Source organism: Eptatretus burgeri, chromosome 17, assembly GCF_056783735.1.
Source record: "Eptatretus burgeri isolate ZD-2024b chromosome 17, Ebu_testis_v1, whole genome shotgun sequence".
Lineage (NCBI taxonomy): Eukaryota > Metazoa > Chordata > Myxini > Myxiniformes > Myxinidae > Eptatretus > Eptatretus burgeri.
In genome coordinates, this window is record NC_140977.1 from 17,502,144 (window position 1) to 17,527,576 (window position 25,433).

General features: G+C 45.1%; 2 protein-coding genes across 2 annotated transcripts in view; both read left to right on the plus strand.

Moving 5' to 3' along the window:
* LOC147009434 (uncharacterized) lies at positions 1-12,175 on the plus strand. Its single transcript, XM_085862147.1, has 2 exons — positions 1-580; positions 10,614-12,175. Exon 2 carries the CDS (start codon positions 10,644-10,646, stop codon positions 11,523-11,525), a length of 882 nt encoding a protein of 293 aa, XP_085718273.1. The 5' UTR covers positions 1-580; positions 10,614-10,643; the 3' UTR covers positions 11,526-12,175.
* The window catches only part of LOC147009435 (uncharacterized), a 27,624-nt gene continuing 5,851 nt past the window's right edge, over positions 3,661-25,433 (plus strand). Inside the window, 4 exon segments of the mRNA XM_085861911.1 lie at positions 3,661-4,251; positions 15,854-15,980; positions 16,445-16,639; positions 21,304-21,414. Coding sequence (XP_085718037.1) covers positions 3,931-4,251; positions 15,854-15,980; positions 16,445-16,639; positions 21,304-21,414 — 754 coding nt within the window. The 5' untranslated portion in view covers positions 3,661-3,930.

Genomic DNA, 25,433 nt, shown 5'->3' on the forward strand with positions numbered 1-25,433 from the left:
ACACAAATACATATACACACACACATCACATACATATACACACACACACACACACAAATACATATACACACACATATACATAAACATATACACACACACAAATACACACACACACACACACAAATACATATACACACACACACACACACAAATACATATACACACACATATACATAAACATATACACACACACAAATACACACACACAATTACACACACACACACACACACACACACACACACACACACACACACACACACACACACACACACACACTTCTTGTAGGAGGTGTATCTTCTGGCTTGGCAAGTCGGTCCTGCATTTCCTCCGCGTTTTTATTCAGGGTTGAATATTTTTGTGTGGAATCGTTTTAAGTTCGAAGTAATGTTCTGGTAATACACGATCGTGGGGATGAGAGGGATTCGAGAGAAGTAACAAATATATAATATAAAAGAGAAGAAGAAGAAGATCCGAACGTGGATCCGAGTTCCCGGGACACGAACAGCGAAATAAACATTTCCTGAAGCGAGTTGTGAGGAGAGGAAATTTTGTGAAGATTTCTGGTTTTTAAACATCTTCGTGAGTATTCCTGAAGCTCGTGGTATAGGCGGTGTTGTGCACGTAGTGTACTTTTCAATGTTTCCATGGTTCACCTTTTGTTATATTCAGTATCAGGGTTCAGTTTATTATGATTGTTAGATCTACTCAAATCTACATAACACGCCCCGTTAATAACGGTCAGACCTTGTGTAACGCAACTAATTAGTTCTTGAGGAGAGATTGTTCTGTAAGATAACGCGAAACAAGGTTATTATAACTGTCTGTGGAGATTCTTTGGCCTTGTTAGTTATTTGGCATCGCCTTGTCAGGAATGCATCGTGTGGATATGGAATTGGGAAGGAGAGGTGAACAACATCTAACAAGAACTAATTAATTATTTGGCCTTGTTAGTTATTGTGCATCACTCACTCATTACCAATTACATAACGAGGTGATGCATGACGTCATCGCCGGGCGTTGAAGGACGGGAGTCACCGAGTTTTTACTTTTTTTCATTTCATTTTTTTATTTTCTTTCCTTCGTGTCTCGATGATATCTCGGCTGTCCCTTGAGCGAGGAAGACAAACGTTAAGATGTGCTGTGACAAAAACAGTGTTTCTTTAAAATTTTGATTTTTCACCACACATTCCCAATTCCCAATCGATTAATTTATGAATGTTGTCGATTTATTTATCCCTTTTTTTATTTTCTTTCTCATCTGGGTAAATATCTCGGCCACCCTTTGAGCTCGGATGCTGATATTTGGACACAACAATGACCAAGTGATTTGGCTCTAAAGTCTAAAGGTTATTTTGATTTATTGATTAATCAATTAATTGTTTGAGGTTTCCGCGATCCCTGTCTCTTGGCACGGCAAACTAACTAGAGGCCAGGCCCTCGGCGCCACACCTGGTGATGATCTGCCGAGCGGAATATAGACATGTCCAACACTGGCTAGTCACGTGAGCCAATTAGAGAGGTAGAACATCCCAGACAAACATGAAGTACGGACTATGCGAGATAAACCACTGAAGGAAAAGACGTGACGAGCAGATTAAGAGGAACGAACACCAAAGGTTCATTTACAAGGGCAAGGAAGAGCATGTGGTACATTTAACAGAGGGGTTATAGTACAGGTGTTGGTACAGCAGGGACATGCAGTAATTTGTGTGGGGTGTGCAGGAAAAGACATACAATGTGGTCCAAAAGTAAAAAGACAAAAGAGCAGAATTCCACCGATTCTAACTACCTTGTGCAGACTTAATAATTTGACTAAATAATGTTGCCTCTGCGCTCACACAGTGCGGGCTGACGAGCCCGACACTTTCCTACACTGGGGAAAGGCAAGAGAGAGGAATTGGAAAGAGGGGTGTCGCTGTGCGGTGGGGTTATTGCTCCACCTCATCCCATGGTGCTCCACTGCGGCCTGTGGTGCATCGCCGCGAATCCACCACCAGAAGGTGCACCCATAATAAAGTCAAAAATAACCTCAAAGAAAACTTCTGAAGTATCTCCAAAATAACCTCCTGAATCCTCCTGGAACGCCGTTTTATATACTCCGAGTGGGGCAGAGCCCAGTGTCTTAACATGGGGACAGCTTGCATCACTCCCCACTAGTAATTTAAGCGTCCTGGATGGTTGTGGATGGTTATTCAGGCAGTGAGATGGTTGCCGCCGACAGGGAGTAACAACTGAAATGCCAACGCAAACTTGCGCTGGACGACGGCGAGCTTCGTTGGTTGTTGTGCTCTGAGTGGGAGCGAAGCGGCGCGTTGAGATGGTGGTTGGAGCGGTGTTTGGAACTGCGCCACGATGGAAGAGTGATGGTTGAGGCTGAAGTGGATGGTGTGTGTGTGTAATGGAGACGAGGGTTGTTGGTTTTGTGGTGTGGAGGTAATTGTAGTGTCATGGCAGCGTGGTTGAGGAAGCATCGTTGAAATTTGTATGGCGGTTGAGTTTGGCACACGATTTGAACAGGATTTTGGTGGCTTATGCTAATGAAGTAGTGCGCATTGTTTGAATGTGGTATTGAATTAAAAGATAGAGAAATGGGAAGAAAGTCAGGAAAAACCGAACTAACCTCACAACGCGTGTTCCTTTGTAGCCCACTCGACACAAGGGAAGGACCCTGTCTGTTACAAGTACTATCTCGAGAACCGTTATATGTTGGTTGCCATTGCTTTAGAGTCACGGTTTCCAGAACTGTAACAATATTTACAACCCTGTTACCCCCTACCCCATCCCCAAGCCCTCCTCCTTCCAAATTTTACTTTTTTCTTCCTGAGAGTTTGCTTATTTATCCATCTCATCAACCCCCTGCATCTTCCCCAACCTTTCATGACCCGCATCACTTGTTTGTCCGTGTCAGTCTATCTTGTCTCTTGGTCCTACTCTTCAAGTTTCCTCCCTCTCTCTGCTGTTCCTATTGTTATGTTACATCCCGGTCCATTCTGTCTTCTCGCTTCCATGAGCCTTGACTTTGTCTACAAAAAACAGAATACCTGTTTTTGGAATTCTATGATGGAGTTATTGGTAGCTTCGTGTGCAGCCTTTGGCTGCTGGTTGCATCATTTTTTTCTTGGGGCGTGGCTGTGCTGTTGATGCAAGGCTCTCTGTTACCAGGACAATGGTACTCATTTCGCCGACCTCGGAAGGATGACAGGCTGAGTCAACCACACCTGGTGTTAATTCAATGAGTGACAGGGGCTCAGATTCAATACCCTTCGATCTTAAGCCAGCCACTCCAACCGTTAAGCCACGTGTGTCAAACTCAAGGCCCGCGGGCGAAATGTGGCCCGCCACTTCATTTTATGTGGCCCGCGAGAGCTTAAAAGGTGTATTAAAATATGTCTATGCTGCTTTACAGTGTGCATTGACCATAAACTACATCTCCCACAATGCATTTCGATTATGTTACACGCCAAGTGACGGCTTCCCGCCTCTAGATAGCAGTGATCCACATCAGTGTCGGCGATTTTCCCAGCAAGTGGAATTGAGAAATATCTACTTTTGATCCCAAAATGTCCAGGAAAAGAAAAGTTGATGCAGATGGAAGGCAGTTTCAAGAAAGATGGGAAAGTGAATACATGTTTGTGCTTCAAGGAGAAATACCGGTATGTCTTTTGTGTTATGAGGCGGTGTCGGTCGTTAAAGAGTACAATCTCCGTCGGCATTTTGACACCAAACACGGAGCTAAATATGCCAAATTTAGCCTCCAAGAAAAACAGCAGATTGTCCAAGAATTAAAAGGCGGACTGCAATCGCAGCAGAATTTGTTCACAAAAGCTAAAGCTAAAAACGATGCAGCAGCGAAAGCGAGCTTTATTGTGGCTGAAGAAATTGCCCGAGCTTCAAAGTCGTTTTCAGAGGGTGCATTTTTGAAGCAGTGCATGCTGAAGGTGTGTGAGCAAGTGTGCCCCGACCAGATACAAACTTTTTATAATGTCAGTTTGTCAAGAAACACCATCGCGGACCGAGTTAAGGAACTAACGGGAAATCTGGCAACACAGCTGGCTGAAGAAACACGCAGTTACCTGGCATCTTCATTAGCTGTTGATGAAAGCACAGACAACGCGGATACAGCACAGCTGTCCATTTTTATTAGAGGCGTGAAGTCGGACCTCTCTGTCACGGAGGAGCTCTTGGACGTAGTAGCTGCCATGCACGGGACCACAACGGGACGGGACATTTTTGATGCGGTGGAGAATTCCGTAAGTAAAAGTGAATTACCGTGGGAAAAGTTGGTGGGACTAACTACCGATGGTGCACCTGCAATCTGTGGAGGAAAAAAAGGCCTGGTGGGAATAATGAAGTAGAAAATGCAAACAAGTAACTGTCACACACCTCTGGTAACGTATAATTGTATTATCCATCAAGAAGCTCTCTGTGGAAAGGTTCTGGAGCTGGATGATATAATGACCACGGTTATGAAAACAGTGAACTTCATTCAGGCACGTAGCCTGAATCACCGGCAGTTCTAGCTGTTCTTGCAGGAGGTGGGCTCGGAGCATGGAGATGTGCCGTACCATACAGAAGTAAGGTGGCTGAGTCGGAGCAAAGTTCTCACGTTTTTTTGAGCTTAGGGAAGAAATTGCTCTTTTCATGCAAGGTAAAGGAAAACCCTCGTCTTAACTGTCAGATCCAAACTGTCAGTGCTGTAGTTCTGCCCCTCTCAACGCTTAATGTTAAAAGTTAATGGCATAACTTGTTTGATTATATTTTTCTTTATTTACTTGAATAGTTTGATCGTTGATTGATGGAGTAATGTTGGTTTCTTAACCTGATAAACATATTTTTTACATCTATGCAAATGCATATCTTGTTATTTGTAACTTGAATAAGTAATAAACTGTTACTCAACAACATTTTAACGAGTAGTTACATTTATTTTACATTACATTTAGTCACATTTATACTGTCTTAACAGTTACAACTGGCCCTTTGAGGGCAACCACAATGCTGATGTGGCTCTTGGTAAAAATGAGTTTGACACCATTGCGTTAAGCCAACACCAGGCTTAGAGAGTTACTGATTGAGAAGACAAAGCAAGTGCAGTGGGTGTAGCATACCCCTGGAAGGCATTTCATAACTTGCATATGTGGAAGTAGTTTTCAAATAAAAAAAGTAACATTAAAAACTTGAAGGGCACTCGGTAGAGCGCATACCTCCGCCACGTAATGCCTGATCCATGACAACATATTGAGCCCAATACATTTTTGAAATATGCTATATATCGTTTTTGGTCCTATCTCTCAATGGTGAAGAATCGCTTAAAAAATTCTCGTAGTCTGATCCGGATTCGTATTTTCACCACAATCGAATCAATTCATCCCGGTCACACACCGAACTTGTCCACAAAATTCCATCCGAATCCGTCCAAAACGTTTTGAGATATCCCGCACACAAACAAATAAACAGACAGAATGGGGGTGAAAACGGAACCTCCTTCACCTTCGGTGGCGGAGGTAATTAAACGTCCAAATACAGCATTTGACCAAGCCTGTAAAAACGTGTCTCAAGCTTCTCTTGTGACAAACGGTAAAGCCTGGGTGCTCGGGTGCTCTTGCAAAATGCATGGCTCTTTGAGATAAGATGTTATCTTAAGTTGCCTTGTTGGAGCTTTGTTTTCACAAGAGCAGAATTTGGTAAATAAACATCGATTAATTCAGATTTCCAGGTCCCCCCCCCCCTTCTGTTTTAATTTAAACTTACATCGGTATAAGTTTATACTTATTGAAGTAGTTGGAAGCTATGTGAATGTGAGAACATGTGAAGGAAATTATTCACAACCTTTTCTGTTAATGGCTTGGGGAAAAGAGCTGAAGTGATCGTTCTGTACTCGCGAAGAGCTGTGTATTTAATCATTGAATCTTGAGAAAGATATTAAGATAAATTGTTGAAAGAACCTGTGAGTTTTCTTCAACACATACAAGAGGCTCTTAAGGGTTGCATCCGGCAGAGTCTTCAGCAGAGTGGTTGAATGGCGCAAGACCTGGCACGGGGAAAGGACGAAAAGGGTTGTTAGTGGGAGGATGTCAAATTGGGAAGTTGTAAGAATCTCTCACAGATCACAATAACTCGAAGAGCTGTTATTTGTAATTTATCACAGTGGCACCCACAGACAAAAAAGTACTTGTACATACAATAGGACATGATGCACAGGTGTCTGAGGGTGTTTGGGTATGTCAGGAAGGTGTTGGAGTACGAGTTTGAACTTGAACTTCGGAGCCACCCATTGTGAAGGGATGCCAGCGGGGTCCTCGGGCAAATGCCCTGGGGAAAATTATAGCGATGACTGGGTTGCTGTGCAGATCATGCTGCAAAAACAGCTTTGCCTTGTGAGGTGTCCTTTGTGTCAAAGACCTGCCACAGGGGCAGTGATAGTTGATATTTCCAGCTGCCTGGTGAGCTGTGCACTCATTTCAGCGATGATGCTGTTCCAGAGTTGCAATTCCTTCAGAGCATGATCGAAACGGTATCACTTTCCTGTGAAAGCTCACACAATCCGCCTTTTATCCCAATGACCTGTAAATCAGATGCAATGCCATCTCACCACCTCTACTTTGTGCCATAGCTGAGCCTCTTCTTCTCCAGTTCTCCAAACACATGTTTTCACATCCGCTGTGGCCCCATGTGGCCGAGATAGTCAAGCCATCGTAGACATGTTCCTTCTACTGTTGGTCCTTGGTCATTCTGAGGATGGTCCAAATGCAATGATAATAATTGAAAGGCTTGAGGCACCTCGCATGATCTGCTTTGATGGTCCACGTCTCAACACCATTAAGTAGAAGGGTTAAGACCACAGCAGGATACACTGCCTGCTTGGTTGGTACGGACAGATTGCTGTCCTGAAAAATGGGCTTTTTATCAAACATCCAAAGGCTCTTACAGCTTCAGCAATCTGGCACAACGCTTCCTTTCTCGACTCACCGCCATCTGTGATGTGTTACTTCCAAGGAATGTGAAATCCTCAGTCTATTTATGTTGAGTCGCCTTCTACCCATGCTTGTGTGGCATCGTCACCTTCTGTGTGTATGTTATCATACAATGAACCCTTGGGTAGAAAGGTGTGTGAAGAAGGTGTTGGGGTCTGAGGGATATTTGAGTGTGCAGGCAATGCATACATATGGTCTTCCTTTAATATTTAAGGCAAATGACCCAGTACTACTTGCCAGTGTGATGAACTTGAAGTGAATTATCATGGACCATGATCCATAATCCATGAGCTGAGATGGAAATTGGTACCATCTTGAGGGACCAGAAAAAAGTGATATGACTGATATAAGACACAAATGTAGATAACAAAACAGCATGATGGACCTTTCAGTAGAGTAGCTCAAGTTAATTAACTCCAATTTTCTGTTTTAGACCATTAATCGCTCGGATGGCGCTTTTGTGGACAAGATTTAAGGGTGTGTGGTCAGTTTGTGCCATGTATCCTTATTCTTCCACATCATATAGCGTATTCCCACATAACATTGGAAAGCAGACTTAATTTCCTATCCATTGGTGTATAATATTTGACTATAGGTTAAATGATAAGCGTTTTATAGGCTATAACATGCTCCACTAAATAATCGCACAAGGCAAATTTGAGAGCAAAGTCATTGAGAGAGAGCACGGTCAATTTGAGAGCACGGTCATTAAAAGTATACTTGTTCATAAATCATAACATTCTCGGACATGGATATAGCCAATGTTATTTCTTCTATATAGAGTGATATCTTAATATTATTTCAGGACGTCTGGCAGCTTTCTGTGATAATTATTGGACAAGTTATAGCGTTTTTCATGGTAAAACCCCTTAAGGTGTAAAGAGCGCTTTTGTGCATCGACTCTTCGGCCATAAGCTCTTGACGTTTGTCATCGATATTCTGCCTTGGTTCGTACGTGCAAATAATTACATTGAACAATTTCTTATTCGATATGGAAGGTTATTGTAAGTTGAAAAAATGTATTTATTTGTGTGTTAATAAACTTGACTTTTTCGGGTAGAGCGTTGAACAACTGTTCGTCGGGCCCCATGTATGAATCCCACCGCCGCAGTTTGCTTTTCAGACCCTACAACATCAACAACTGTACTTAAGCGATTTCAGGTTTTGTCATCAATCGTGTGTCTGTGGATCAGCATCATGGGTATTATTATTTTTTGCAGTTCAAGGAGTTTAGATAGACTAGCACGTGCCAGTAAAATAAATAAATAAATAAAAATTCAAACCGCGACCAAGAAACAACAACCACACAGGCCGTTCCATCGCTCTCATGTGCCTGTATGTGCGTGGCCCAGAAGTTCGCATATCGCATTAACGATTATTCACAATTTAGTTTTAATGGCCAATTATTCAATTAGCGCCAACGTATTTTGCCTTTTTGCAATGTCATCGCAAGGAAAAACACAAAGAGAAGAGAGAGAGAAAAAAATGACTTCCTGGTTCGGAGCATACCAGCTCACTCTGATGTTACCGAAATTTATGCACCGTCTAATATGAAAACGATCATAACTTGAGGCATTGTGTTTATCTATAAATGCGCAAAGAAATCGAGAAATTATTAGAATACACGAAGTCATCACTATCTGGAAGTCCATACGTTGTAACCCGTAATGGGGAACGCGGCTGAGGTTCTCTTCCCCATCGGCCACGCCTACGCAGCAACGTGTCCTGTCATTGGTTGGTAAATAAATGGCCATAACTTGGGAAGCACTTGTCCGATTAATATTGTTGCGAATTCGTGCCCGCCGGCATGCGGACGGCCGCGTCACTTGAATCGCGGCACGTCGCCCACCGGACGGACAATTCAGTCGCGACCCTCCGGGAACTATCGCCCCGAGCCAGTCACGGGTGGGCCTTTCGACCTCACCACAATCATGCCAATCGGCCACCCGCGTAGGATAGGGTTGTTCGCCAAACTCGACCTACCTAAGTACCCAGGCGGATGGTAAACCGGGCGATCGTACCTCGCCGCAGGTCGACTCCGGACACGAGCCACTTGGGCGGCCCGTTCCGTACTATCGGGATAACCGAGCGGTGTTATCGTCGACCTGGACAGTTCAGATTAATTAGCGGGATCTTGCGCCCACTACAAACCCTTTACGTGAACAGGATGGAGAGTCAAGAGAGAAAAGACAAAGGGAAACGGGCACAGCTCAACAAGCAAGCATTTTATTCACACGCACACACAGACAAGCACGTAAGGCACGTATTTACAGCAATACACAATCAAAATGCACATAAAGCAATTAAAGCAAAAGAAACGATGCAGAGCTTCAACCGAATACGCGTACACATGGCAACACTTAAACAGTTCTACTTTACGAGACACGGCACCACAATATCCATACAAAAACCCCAAAGAAAAGAAAGAAAGAAGTCACGACTTCCCTTTGGCTGGTGAGTCCCTCTCCCGCGACCGTCAGCGTGGTCGTGCCCGGCCCTGACCTCTCTCGCGGCCGGCGAACCCTCTCCGGCACTCCCCGTCCGGACGCACAGGTCCACCTCGCAACGGGCACCGCCGCGTCTCCCGTCCATGCCTTCGTGACAGGGCCGCTCGCCAAGGCGCGGGCACAGGACCTCTTCCTGAAGACCAACTCTCCACAAAAACCAACCGAACCACCAGCCAAGACGAAGAGGAAGAAAAAGCGTTCGTTGCGCCCACCCGTGTCCGTCTTTTATCGCCCGGGGCTCCGCCCTTCGCTCCGCCCCGTTCTCGGCTCCACCTTCCTTCGAGAGGGTTCCCGAAAAAGGGCGTTCCCTCACGCTTTCCCTCCACCCCGCTCCGTCCGGGGGCCGAGGGAGTCAGTTTTTGGCTTGGAGCCAGAGAATTATTCCCCTAAAAAGAGGCCCCACCTTGACATGACCTCTGAGCTTTGACCTGCATCGCTCTTCCTCCACTCCAAAGCGCAGGGAAGTCAGACGGGAAAAACAGGTGGGAAAAGCCCACCGAGCATCCTTGTTGGTTTTTGTTTATTCCTCCGCGGAGATCGTAACCGCATGGGGCCTATTGAATAGCGAGTGGCGAAGAATGTGGTAGCGTAGATGGTGGAGGTGGCGTGGTTGCAGTGTGGTTGGCGCTGTGATGGGGATGGCGTGGTTGTTGAAATGTTGTGTGTTTGAAATAAAAGATAGAAAAAGAAAAACGCCTAACTCAAAGGATCGCAGCCCGAATGGATCACATAAATTCCCTCTATACAACGGGTTTGGGCTAACTACACATGCACCTATCAAGATATCTCACCTACAGGTCCTGAATGGTGGTTTGCGAATTTCCACAGCCGTAACAATATCAATCCTTGAAAAGGCACATCCTCAGGTTCCCAGCAATTTATCTGGCAAGTTTCAATTAGATCGGACCAGTGGTTGTCGAGAAACAGTGGACACACACACACACACACACACACACACACACACACACACACACACACACACACACACACACACACTGCTGGAATTATAGATAGATAAGAATATTTAAGTTTCATTTTGAAACAGGGTGACGAGCGTTCATGAAGATTCATAGTTTAGTTTCAGCAAATGGCTATTTGTGAAGGTAATTATTGTATTACCTTTATTTTCAGATTAACAACTGAGTGTGCAGCAAAAAGACGATGGCCGCACCCAAAGAGACTACACTAAACCCTGACACTAAACGCTGTATCATCTGCACAAAGACATCTCCATCATCCGAATTCTCAAAACCAAAGGACGCTGAGTCACGCAGAACTTTGCTTGATGCAGCAAAGCTCCAACACTTTGAAGCTATCGTGGACCTTTCGGAGGAGGAATTTGAAGACAAACTTGTGTATCACAGGAAATGTCGCTCCAACTTCACACACAAGAAGACACTTGACAGATTTAGGCAACAACAGGTTGACCAGTCAACAACACCTGAACCAAGGACATCTACACGTGCTCGAGAATTACCATCAACATCCTCACGTGTCCTGGATGACGTCTGTATATTCTGTGACATGAAAAATAAGTACATCCTGGGAAGCAAGACTCGTGAACCACTAAGCCTATCACTAAAACTTCGCTCAGATGAAACCGTGAGAAGTGTTGCACTGAAGAAACTTGATGATAAAATTCTTGCCATTACGTCCAGGGAACTTGTTGCAGCTGATGCCAGGTATCACAAGTCTTGTTATAAGGCCCATACAAGAACTTACATACGTGACACGAAGGCTGCTGAACCTGACACCGCTGAGACCAGGTACCATGAAAGAGAACAACAGGCGTATCAGATGCTCTTCGATCACGTAAGAGAGACGTTATTCAATCAGCCACAAGTTGTGAAACTCACTGCACTCACAGACGTTCTCCTGAATAATTTGAGAACTCTTGGTTTTCCAAACGAAAACATACAGTCATCCACAAAGAAGCATATCAGGCGGAAGCTTGAAGGTGAATTCGCTGAATCTTTGCACTTCACACAAGCTGACAATGGCAGAGTTCTGGTCTATCCAGACAATCTTTTGATCAACTTGTGAATGAAAATATGCAGATGAAGTAGAAACTTTCTTGTGTGGCTTCCAAGGATGAACAAGAAATGGCACTCAAGTCAGCGGCTACTCACATACGTCGTGAGATCCGTAACTTGGAAGCTAAGCCATGGCCTCCATCACCCGATGAACTGAATTTGGATTATGTGAAGCTTCCAGAAAGCATTATTATATTTCTGTCTGCGCTGCTCGGTCTTGGAGACACAGAAACAGAAGAGCTTCCGGCCAAATCCCAGCGTATTATTAACTCACTGGGACAAGACTGTGTGTACGCTGTGACTGGTGGTCGAGTTATCCCAGCAAAGCACATCCTCTTACCATGGGCGATAAAGTCTCTCACTGGTAATGTGAAACTGATGAAAACATTAAACCGGCTAGGCCATGGCATGTCCTATTCCAAATTGGAGGAGATGGACACAGCTTTGTGTATGAACAAACTATTTATGGAACCCGAGTTGGGAGTTGTACTACCTACGAAGACATACCCGTGTGTGCCCACTACCATGGCCTTCGACAACATTGACCGGCTTGAGGAAACGTAAAGTGGGGGTGGTATATGCCACCGAGTCAACGGCATCATTGTGCTGCCTGAAGTGGCATATGTTCCTCCTTTAACCAAGCCCAAACAAGATCAGCAAGTATGATCTAATATATAAAATGATCTGCCATCTCAAATTATGTACCAATACTATATCGTATTATATATGGTGAACAATATCATATTTGTACTTTGCAGGTGAAAAAGAAACGCACTATTGTACCAGTGACCTTGGAGCTACCTGTATACATTGCTGGTGAACGTGTGGGCCACCCCATGATGAAACCACTGGAAATGGACTTTGGTCCACTACTGAAGGAGCCACAGATAGAGAATCTCATGTGATTCCGAGCACGTCAAGTGGACACCACCAACCAAACAGTCAGCTCTTGGACAGGATTCAATATGTTCATTCGTGATAATTTCACTGCAACACAAGATACCATTGGCTATCTTCCGACCATTAATGCTCCTGCCTCTCAGTACTCCACAGCATATGAAATTCTCAATCAAGTGCTGAAAATATTGAAAGCCCTTGACCTAAAGGAAGTTTCAGTTGTCTTCGATCAAGCACTGTATGCTAAGGTTGCAGAAATTGCATGGAAACACGACCAGTACGAGAAGATTGTCTTGAGAATGGGAACATTCCATACCTTATGCAACTTCTTGTCGATCATAGGGATGGGGTTTGGTTCAGCTGGCCTTCGTGATATTGCAGTGGAATCTGGGATTAAAGCAGAAGGTTCCATCACCGGCGTGCTTGAAGGGCGCAAATACAACCGTGGCATTCGTTTATCCAAGCTAGTGTATGACGCTCTTCTCAGATTGGCATAGCGGGGATTTGTCGAGTGGCTAACAGAACATCACATGCAGGACCTGAAGCATCATGCCAAGATGACTGAAATTTTGAAGACTCTCCATGATGATGTATCAAAGGAAGAATTTGAAGCTGCTGTGCAAGAACCGTCATGTTCAATAATAATCGTTCAGCGATTCTTAGAGTACCTCGATTACCTTCGGAACGCAGGTGGACAAGTTGCTGAGTTCTGGATGTCAGATGTCGACATGGTCGACATTCTCTTGGCCTTTATCCGAGCATCGAGGGAAGGAAACTGGGTTCTACATTTGGCTGCTATCCGAAGTTTCATTCCTTGGTGCTTTGCATATGACAGGCTGAATTATGCCAAGTATCTACCAGTCTATTACTGCCAAATGACCAGGCTCTCCGAGACGCACCCAGAGGTTCATCAGCACGTTCTAGAAGGAGGTTTCTCAGTACAGTTGGGTGCAACCAATACATTTGGTAGACTTTCTGTTGACCAAACCATTGAAGAAACAGTCAACAAGGACACACAAACAGCCGGAGGCACAAAGGGATTCAGCTTAAAGCCTGCTGCTGTTAGCAGGTACTATGTCACAGCAGAATATAGAAGTACCTGTCTTAAACAAATGAGGCTGATGATAGATGATAGCTGCAGCAAAAGAATGGTTCACACAGATTTGTCATCTTCAAGAATGCGCAAGGATGAGACTGATGCTGACAGTTTGGTTTATCTGATTGAAGACACCTGGACAAACCCATTCAGTCAAAATCCTTCAGAGCTGATAAGCATCTCAACTGGTGCAAGTGTGTCCCCAGAAGTTGCCAATGATCTTTTGACTGCTCACAAGAAAGGGGATGCAGCATATACAGATTATTATCAAATATAGCGTATTGAAGGATGAGAAAAAACCATTCTTTGACAGATTGCCAAAGATGCAGTTGAAGACATTTCATAATGCCCACAAAAGGATCAGTAGAAAACTACCTAACAAGGAGCAAGTCCTCAAAAGTGACAATAAACTGTTTAGACAGATGATACTCGTAGCTTCCAGCAGAAAGTTGAACATCAATGATGTACTGAAACACCCCCGAGGCCCCCTTCCTTCGTCCTTGGCCAACTGTGATGGTACTATGAAGAAAACCAACAAAGCAGCCCTTGCCAGAAAGCTTGAAAGTAAGGTCTCTGCTGCGGAAAACGTCCAACACCCCTCAGCGTGTATCATTGATGGCATGAGTATTGTACAGAAGCTGAAAGGGGAGAATCTCACTTTTGATAAAGTGGCTGATATGCTTCTTTCAGCTGTGCTGAATACATCAGCAATTAACAACAGGGTTGATGTAGTATTCGACGTCTACAAACAGATATCTATAAAAGATGCAGAAAGGGCCCTGAGGTCGACTGATTGAGGTATCCGCTTCACAAACATAGCACCCGGTCACCGAATACACCAATGGAGGCGTCTTCTGTCTTGTGACATCAGCAAGACGAAGCTGATCAAATTTGTCACAGAGCAAATAGGGAACAGAGCCCTACAGAATAAAACTAAAAGACAAGGTCCTTTATGTCACGTGAGGATATCTGCGCCAAGATCACCCGTGAGGCTGTAGTTGAAGTTGACGAGCTCCGTTCATCTCACGAGGAAGCAGACACACGCTTGCTACTACACTGTAAGCATGCATCGTCAAGTTTCCATTCTGTGATAGTAGCTTCAGAAGACACAGACGTCATGATGCTATGTCTGGCTTTTCATGATGACATAGACTGTAATCTGTTCATCCGATGTGGATCATCAACCCGCACCAGACTTGTTGACGTAACAAAAGTTGCTCGTGCTCTCGGCAGAAACATCTGTAAAGCTTTATTGGGATTGCATTCCTACACAGGCTGCGACGCAGTAAGCGCTTTCAGTGGCCGTGGAAAAGTGACAGGACTCAAACTCATTAACAATCCAAGGTTTCAGACAGCTTTCAGTGACTTAGGGAAAGACTGGACACTACAGGATGATCTCTTCCATGTGCTTGAGGAATTCACTTGCAAGCTGTACATGTCTCAAACTGAAATCGCAGAAGTTAACGAGATGCGGTTTCAGTTGTTCCGTGCTAAGAATGTTGATATCCAGTCAGGACAACTCCCCCCTTGTCAGGATTGTTTGAAGCTTCATGCTACCAGAGCTTGTTACCAAGCAGCCATTTGGCACCACAGTCTTGAAGTAACTCCACGTGTACCCAGTCCACTTGACTGTAATGGTTGGGTATTGGATGACGATGGTAGACTTGCCATTGAGTGGATGTCTGGTGCCCCAGCTCCTGATGTTGTTCTGGAATTTTTATCCTGCAAGTGTAAACTGGAGTGTCTGCTGCCATCATGCACATGCATGGTCAATGGCCTAAGCTGCACAGCTGCTTGTGTTCTCCAGGTGTGTGCGAACATGAAGGTCCAAGATGAACAGTCGGACGGCAGCGTGGAACATGAGGACGATTACGACAGTGACATTGACAATTGATACTCCATAATGCAAATCTCTCAAATTATTTGTCATTGCCTTTCTGTTTAATGATCATGTCGAATAGCTATTTTCTTTATTCAACACAGTGGGATTAAAGATAACTCTGTGGCACATTCTGTTCAAAATTGTTCAAGAACTTCACAACATATACGTTTTCTTCTGCTATTGAATTGAACATGTAGCATCTTTGAAACTACGTCAGATAAATTAATAAAACTTAGTATCCTTTAAATTTTGCAGTTGGGAAGTGAAATGCATTATTTGTGATATGGATGTGATTTAAATTTCCTTTCAAATAAAGAGCATTATATTTGAGTAATGACGCCACCAAATCATAAACGTGATAAAAATCAGCGTAATTTGTGGATATACCCCTGCTGCACATAAAGCTGTGTAACATGCTTGAGCTACTCTACTCAGATGTCCATCATGCATTTTTGTGTTCCAGATACATCAACCAAACAGAAAATCACAACAAACCTTGGTCCCTCAAGATGGTACCAATTGGCCAGAAATGGCCCTCCAGCTCATGGACTACCATGTGAATGTTGTGGTTCCATCAGATTTTCTTCAAAGTGGGTTCCTTATTTATTGCCTGAAAGTTAGTTATATGGGGAAACTGTCTCCATATTAGCAATATGTGCTGCATGGATTACATCTGAGCATAAATACTCCTTCATACTCATCCCCGATGCTTGTGTGTCATGTCTTCTCATCATTGAATGTCTTTATTCTAAAATTGCTCAACAGGCTCAGATTTTATATTAATATCGAAACTATGTTTTCTACGTGGCCAAATCAAAACTTACATCAACATGTAATACAATTACAGTGTTGCCTCGGCAACACGTACAATATATTTTTGGGGATGTCAAACGGTGCCCGTATGTGTGTGGTAAACGTTCAGGTGTTGTTACTGTTTTGGGAAGAGGATAAGATCTCAAGCACAGAGGTAGTTCACATGTAGGTACTGTGTCGGATAAAGGTACTCAGGGTGGAGCAAGCATCAGGAAGAGTGGAATGTTTACTCTCTTTAAAGGTTCGCCCACAATGTCTGCTCAAGTTGGTTGTTGGAAGGATTCCTGTCGTGTGCAGCCGGAATTGGAACAGCTGACTGTGATCCAGTGTGAAATGAAGGTTGAGGAGCTGGAAGGATCTTCTGAGATTCTGGAGATAAAAATAAAGGATGTGAACTCCTTTGGTCTGGAAGAGGAGCAAAACGACCTGCTGAATGGTGAGTTGTATGATCTTCATCACTTCTGATGGGATCTGTGATTGTCTCGCACTGAGTTTTGAATTTTTTGTGTACATGATAGAGGTTCAGGGAAGAGAATTCAATGAAAAGGGGGAAACAACAACAGCAGAGTTGAAGTGAGAGTGAGATGAGGGCTCAGGAAGATGGACAGAGGGTGAACAAGCTGCACACAAGTTGAATGAAACAAGAAGAGGAAGGAGTGGGGGACCCCCAAAAAACAGCTCAATGCAATTGTATTGTTGCGAATTCGCGCCCGCCGGCGTGCGAACGGCCACGTGACTCGAATCGCGGCACATCGCCCACCGGACGGACAATTCTGTCATGACCCTCTCAGACTAACACCGGGAGCTATTCACGGGTGGGCCTTTCGGCCTCACCACGATCGTGCCAATCGGCCACCCGCATGGGATAGGGTTGTTCGCCAAGCTCGACCTACCTAAGTACCCACGCGGAGGGTAGACGGGGCGATCGCACCTCGCCGCAGGTCAACTCCGGACACGGGCCGCTTAAGCGATCCGTTCCGTACTATCGGGATAACCGAGCGGTGTTATCATCGGCCTCGAAAGTTCCGATTAATTATCGGGCGTATTAAGCCCACTACCAACCCTTTACGTGAGGCAAGATGGAGATTCAATTAAAGAAAAGACGAAGCGAAACGGGAAAACAGTTCAACATGATGCACATTTATTCCGCGGCATACGTAAAGCACACATATACAATTAAAACAATTATGCACATAAAGCAATTGCAACAAAAGAAACACAACAATGCAGATCTACAACCGACTACGCGTACACACGGCAACACACAATTTTACTTCACCAGACTGGCACCACACACACACGTTTACACAGAAACAAAAGAAAAGGGCCACCCTCAAAGACAAGGGGGTAGACGGGGCCTGTGGGCCTATATTTGCGCGGAACCTGAAAGAGCGGTCAGGTCCGGGAGACCGGGTGGATCCTACCCGTGTCTTTGTGATGAGCCGCAAACGTTGCAGCGCGGCGGTGCCCCGACTTCATGCTCCTTCGTGGGTTTCGTTGGCACTGCTTGGAGTGGGGTGGGAACGGGGTCCCCTTTTCGCACTATCTCAGCGCGGGGGAAAAAGGGGGGGGGGAATTGTTGATGCTCTGGGGAAAGAGTATAGCTGGCTTGCTTGGGTCCCGTGACGAGCGATTCCACCGCGACCTCGTCGCCGACCGCCGTCTTCCTTGCCTCGGACCCGAACTCCTCGGTCTCTTCCCCCAATCCTCCTCAGCCAACTGCCGAAAACCACCGGGCCGCCCTCGTCTCCCGACTCCACTCTGCGCTCCAAACTGCCTCTGCCCAAAACACTCTCCGCTCTTCCAAAACCGACTTGACCCAAACTGACTCTGCCATGATTCGCCTTGCGCTCGGTGCTTTATAGGCCGGCAGGAGAACCCATATGCAAATTTCTGGATCAGAACGAGTTCGGGGGTGGAGCCACGCTCGCCCATTGGACGGAGGAAAAGGGGCGTGAATCTCCCCTGATCCTAGAATTTGCATATCTCGATTCCACACAGACGCGCCTGGAGGCGGGGCCAAACCGCTCCACGCTTGCTGATTGGACGGATCAGAAGTGGGCGTGTAGCATTCCTGATCCGAATTCTCCTCGGAAAGGCCGCATTTTGCACTCGCGGCTCGGCGCGCGTCCCGTACGAGCCCAGGACAGCCCGGTGCTCACAGGTGGTGCGGGAATGGCCGCAGAAGGAGAGAGGTGAAGGTGGTGGAGGGTTTATGGTGGTGGTTTATGGCTATGGTGCCGTTTGGAATGGCGGTGATGCGATGTTTGCGGGAGCGAGTTGTGAAGGTAAAGATCGTGGCTGTTGGCGTTGTTGTTGTTGTTGTTGTGAAGCGGCGTTGTGGTTGGTGGTTGTTGTGTGATGGCGGTTGAGGCGTGGTTGGTTCAAAATAAAGATAGAACAGAAAAACGGCTTTCTCAAAGGGTCGCAGCCCGAATGAATCACATTTATTCCCTCAAAACAACGGGTTTGGGGCTAACTACACATGTACTTACAGAGATATCTCACCTACGGGACCTGAATGGTGGTTTGCGAATTTCCTCAACCGCAACACTATATTGTATATAATTTGCCAATCAATGCAGGTTGGTGAGAAAACCTTCTCTATTTTGGGTGGTGGTGAAATTCCCACTGAAGGCGGAGGAGGGTAGGGTGAAGGGAGGCGGAGGAGGGTAGGGTGAAGGGAGGCGGAGGAGGGTAGGGTGAAGGGAGGCGGAGGAGAGGAGGTTGAAGGGAGGGGGAGGAGGGGAGGGTGAAGGGAGGCGAAGGAGGGTAGAGTGAAGGGAGGGGGAGGAGGGTAGGGTGAAGGGAGGGGGAGGAGGGTAGGGTGAAGGGAGGCAGAGGAGGGTAGGGTGAAGGGAGGGGGAGGAGGGTAGGGTGAAGGGAGGCGGAGGAGGGTAGGGTGAAGGGAGGCGGAGGAGGGTAGGGTGAAGGGAGGGGGAGGAGGGTAGGGTGAAGGGAGGGGGAGGAGGGTAGGGTGAAGGGAGGGGGAGGAGGGTAGGGTGAAGGGAGGGGGAGGAGGGTAGGGTAAAGGGGGGAGGAGGGTAGGGTGAAGGGAGGCAGAGGAGGGTAGGGTGAGGGAGACGGAGGAGGGTAGGGTGAAGGGAGGCGGAGGAGGGGAGAATGAAGGGAGGCGGAGGAGGATAGGGTGAAGGGGAGTGAGTAGGAAGGGATTTCGACACAGGAAGGAGAGGGGAGCGAGGAAGGAGAGGGGAGCGAGGAAGGAGAGGGGGAGCGAGGAAGGAGAGGGGGAGCGAGGAAGGAGAGGGGGAGCGAGGAAGGAGAGGGGGAGCGAGGAAGGAGAGGGGGAGCGAGGTAGGAGAGGGGGAGTGAGGAAGGAGTGGGGTCAAGGAAGCAGGGGGAATGAGACGAGGTGGGGGAAGGGAAGGCAGAGTGAAAGGAGGGGAAAGAAGTGGGAGCGATGGTCTGTCCAGACATAACCACCATCTGAACATGTCCGGAGATAACCACCTTTCAGAAATATCCACCGTCCAGACACCTATGGAGATATCCACCATCCAGACATAACCAACATTTGGATACATGCGGAGATGACCACCAAACCAGATGTTTGTGGAGATAACCATCATCTGAGCATAATCACCAGAGAGATGGAGAGCAATAGAGATATGTGGGAGGATGTTGGCTTTATGAAAAACACACACGCGCAATTGTTATGCGACAGGTGGAAAAAAAATTGTAATTGAGAAAATACATTGATACGGTGAACAGCTCAGAAATCAGGTGGTCTCGAATGTATTTTTCTTTGACACTCACAAAGGGAAACCAGATAACCTTTGTAAAGCACATCGAGTGGTCTAAATTAACCAATCGCTTTAGAAACAGTCACGAGGACAAAGGTAAATGTAATCGCTTGTACACTGCTGAGGTTAAATGCTAAAACCTCCAAGATACAGGATGAAAGCTTGCCACCATGGCACCCACATCACCGAGCACACACACACACCTGCAGAGAGACCCTAAATTACAGATCCAAATATACCCATATATGTACCTCTTCTATCCTGAAGCAGCTGCCGACTGGACATCCCGATCGTGACACGAACTACACCGCCGTTGACTGTTCGGCCTTCGGCAAGTGGCTTAAGCACTCAAGCAAGCACTCCAATTAAATGGCTGATAAGGATGGCTGGCTTGGCAAGCGATAGCTATGTCCGAATGTCCCAAGTATGTCCGAATTTGACAAATGAACACTTATAGCAGTCTGAACTGCTGCTAAGTTCAATTCTAGAGCTTAAATTTTGTAATTCGGCTTCGTTTAACCCTTTGAACCTCGGTGGTCATTTTACTAGCTGCTATTCAAACCTCCATACACCCAAGTCGCCAGATTTTCCTCCAGAGAGCCCAAGGTAGGGGAGTAGAAAGTCCAAAGAGTTCAGGGTTCAAAGGGTTAATGGATTCTTGAGGTAATAGCATGTGCGGAACTGAAATATAGCCATGAATGCTGGTGTTTACAGGCGGGTTATAAGCATTACAATGTACTCAGCGATTTGTAGCTATGATAAACAGACTTTCAATAATATAAGTGAGGAAAGTGGAAAAAGAAAAAAACCAAAACTTTTTCGTTAAGAAATTGTTGAGGCCTGTTCCAAGTCAGGGTATGGTTGAGCAGGCCAAAAAAAATGGCGCTTAAGGCCCCAGCAAGGTAATCCAGGTTCGCCTGAAGACTGCAGAGAGCGAGGGTGGTTGAGGATCACATGATAAAGGATATAATTAAATAAGGCCGTTAATTATCTTCAAAAGGGGTGGTTTTAATTAACCCAAACACCCATTTTCACTTCTGCACTTCCTTGAAGTTCCCTAAATATGCATGCAAAGTTTCAGCCAACTCGGTTTCATGGTTTTGGAATTATGGAGGAGACACAAACACTGACACACACACACACACACACACACACACACACACACACACACACACACACACACACACACACACACACACACACACACACACACACACACACACACACACACACTGACATTTATTCGTTTAGATTTTTATAGCATGGAATGTGACACAATACTGCACATGTACATAACACAAGATTGCTTTCATTTAATGAAAGTTACTTTTTCCAGATTTATTTGTGAAAGTGGAAGTGAAAACCGAGCACGACATTGATGTCCACCTGGATCTACCAGAACCAAATGACTCTGAAGCTTCTTTCTTCAAGAGCCAACCCAATGAAGGTTTGTGTCAATGCCGCCACCTTTTGTTTCAGACATTTTGGTGATGAACCCTGTTGTTGGAAAAAAAAAAACCCCAACATTTTGATTTCATTGCTTTAAGAAATAACCACAATGGTAGATCAATTTCTCAAACATCCATTATCCCTTTCATCATTCGGTGAATTACTTGATCAACAATGATGTACCTTGTTATATCCTGTTATCCTAAATTTGTACAATAATCACTTCTAATTGAGCTTTAATTTCACACTTTTTATTGATTAATTTTACATGTTCATTTATAATCTTGGCTCATGGCAAAGTGAGGTGACAGCGAGAAAAAAGGCAAGAAATTGGCAATTGGGCAGTGAGGCCACAGTTGGACACAAGCAAGGAAGGAGGAACAGGATGACAGAGACAGGAGACAGGTGAGACGTGAGACACAGAGAACAGTAATCTTATGATAGGGTTGAGTGGGTTATGGTTCATGTGTAGATAATATTGTGAGTGGGGAATTGGGTTGCATCGGATAATGGTGAACTTTGAAGCCCTGGCGGGAGAGTTCAATACAACCATATTCAGCCTTATGAGACCACCTTTTGCACACACACACACACACACACACACACACACACACACACACACACACACACACACACACACACACACACACACACACACACACACACACACACGGACTGTGCTCTCGACTTCCCACTTTATCTATATGTTTAGTACGACCAAGCATTACCATAGGTGGGACTTTGGTTAATCATGTCGAACCAATGCATCAATCACTGTCACGACTTTTTTCTTCAAACGCTTCCTTCACTCTGCCCCAATCCTCCCTAATCTTTAAAAAGAATAGTAATAATGGTCTTTTAAAATGTTTTGACTTCCTATCTCTACCGTACTCCTCTTTTTCAGAAACTTGATATAAATTCGACCTTTTATCCAGTGTCGAAAAATCTAAGGGGATTTACGGGGGTGTTGCCCCCCAAAATATGTATTTGCTTCCTTCTCTAAAACCACACCTGCAATTTTCATGAAACTTGACCACATCCTTTCTCAACCGTAATGTTCCAAAAGTTTGTTCACGGCATAAAAAAATAATTCATAGGTATTTACTTTTTTCTCCATTACATATTTTGTGGTTCATTCATGCTCACCAGTGGTTCCCTCGTTTTTTTTTATCCAGCCGCTCCGGTAATAAAGAACCAATTTTGGATATGGTTGCATTTGAAAGCCTATATACGATCTCCTCGATTGACCTGAGCGCTCAAAAGGAAACTATAAAGTCAAATGGAGTGGATACATTGAAAGAGTAGAGAGTGAAGAAGTTGATACAAATTGTTTGCTTTTGGAAGAAACAGCATTACAGATTAATACAGTAGTGGGGAAACTTAGCGCTATATAGCATAACAATTGTGCATTTTGTGAGGAAAGCACCAAATTTGGCACACTAGTAGCCTGTCCTATTATGAACAGAATTGGATATTGGGCCATCTCAAATTCAGGCGCTGATGGCTGTGGCAGCCATTTTCCACTGCCATCAAAAATTTGAGATGGCCCAATATCCAATTCTGTTCATAATATGACAGGCTACTAGTGTGCCAAATTTGGTGCTTTCCTCACAAAATGCACAATTATTATGCTAAGTTGCCCCACTACAGGTAATGGTTTTGTGATTAGTCTCACATTATTTTTTTTTGATAAATAAATGAGTAGTAAAGTGCCAACTGGGGTATATGTTAATCGAATCAATCTTCATAAACTATCATCTTGTATTCTAAACCTAAAACCTTGAATGATTAACATTGATACAATTCAGAGAAAAGGAGCAGTAAGAATTGATGTTTTACTCACAAGAGAACAGGTGAAAATCTTGAACGATACTGGCTCATTTAAAATTAAAATATCAAAACCAATGTTGAAGAAATATTCAACAAGAGAGATGAGTGGAGGATTTCTCCCATTTCTAATTCCTTTATTTGCTGGTTCAAGCGCGGCTGGAGCATTGACGGGTGGTATTGCATCAGCGGTGAAAACTGCCAACGAAAGGACGGCTCAAATACAGGCTCAAAAAGAGTGGGAAAGACGTAACAAAGAGTTCGAGAAACAAGTTGGTGGAAATGGTGTGATTGCAGATTTTGTAGACCCGGATCTCAGCCAATGGAACTCCATCTCTTCTGGATTTGATGTTGACGATTAGATTTCAGGAAGGATTTTCAGGAAGGATTAGATTTCCCAATCATCAGTAAGGTCATGGAATCCATCATTGCTTCTGACATCAAATCCTTCCGCTTCTCCAATGCATTGATTTCTGACCATCAATTTGGATTTCGACCAGGTCACTCAAATCAGGGCGTGCTTCTTCTGCTTTTCCAACAATATATGGAGGTCTTGAATGCCAAACATGAGATCAGAGCCATCTCTCTGGACATATTGCGAGCTTCGATACGGTCTGCCATCCTGCACTGCTCACCAAACTCTGTTGTTATGGTATCCAAGGCAATCTCCACTCATGGCTCACAGACTTCCTATCCTGTCTCAGTCAATGCGTAGTCTGGTCAGGTCAGGTATGGGAGCATGCGCCGGAACAGCACGTCGCTGCGTCCACTTTCCGCTGGTACTCCAGGGGCCTCCGTCTAGTCATCCCCCAGGCAGATGCCTGGCCCATCCCCATCTCCTTGAAATGCCAACGTGAAATGCCAACAGTCACAACGTGACTCTAAATGGAATTCTCTCATCTCCTCTTCCCATCCAGGCTGGAGTTCCCCAAGGCAGTGTTCTTGGCCCTGTGCTTTTTTGGGTTTTCATCAATGATCTCTCACATTCCCTGGAAAATCTTCTTTATTTCTCTGCTGATGACTCCACCCTCTGCCGTACCATCTCTCATTCATCTGATCGTCATGTAGCATCCTCTTCACTCTCTGCAGACCAGGATAAAATCACAAGCTGGTGAAACACTTATCTTTCAATCCTGACAAATCTCATACTCTCACCATGCCTCTCCGAAAGGCCCATCTGGAAAACACCACCATTTACTTTCTCAACAATCCCCTTGAAGAATTCCTTTCATTCAAGCTTTTGGGTCTCAATATCTGCCACGATCTTTCCTGGGAAAGCCCTATCTCCAAGCTGGCCCCCAAAGCCAGTCGCCGACTGGGCATCCTATGCCATGCAAAGTCCTTCCTTGGCACACCTGAGCGACTAACCATTTACAAAGCTTTCATCCGCAGCCTGATGGAGTGCTGCTCCCCCCTCTAGGGTGGTGCTCCTGCTTCATACCTAACCCTATTTCACACTGTGGAAATCAAGGCTTTTATTATCATTGGTATCTTCCGCGATAAAGCCGAGTCCTTGGGTCTCATTCTCTCACCAGAGGCAAGTTGGTGGTCTTTCTGTATTCTTCCGTCTCCTCTCTGGTCCCCCCCCCCACTTTGTCTGTGATCTGTCCCCACCACATTTCCTCAGGGCGTTCAAGGTCCGCCAAAAACCCCCTTCTGGTAAAACTACCAAAATCAAGAATCACTGCTCACCTTCACTCTTTCATTCCTCTTTTTTTTCCGCTTCTGAAACAGACTCCCACAGTCTCTTCAATCCCACTCCTCCCTCCAGGTCTACAAAACAACTGTTCACCACCATCTCATATCTTTCCCCATCCAAAATCTTGATCTTCATTTCCTCATTAATCCACCTGATACCCACCTTTTCCAAATTACCTGTTTTTCTTCCTGAAAGTCCCTGTAGTACCATCTTGTTTGCCCTGTTTACCCTGTGCCATCCCTCTCCCTTCCTCAGATATCCTATTGTCTTTATTCCCCACTATTTTGTGTTTCCCCCTCTCGCCCTTGTTCTCTCATGCCTTGTTATATGTTTTTGTTTTTGGTACTCTTACTGGTATACAAAAAAAAAAAGCAGAAGGCATTTTTTAGTTTTAAAATAACAGGACTGGAGTTGGATTTATATTACTATCGGAGTAAACAGGGGCAAGTTAAGAAAATAACTCGGCAAGCCAAAAGAGGGTATGAAAACGA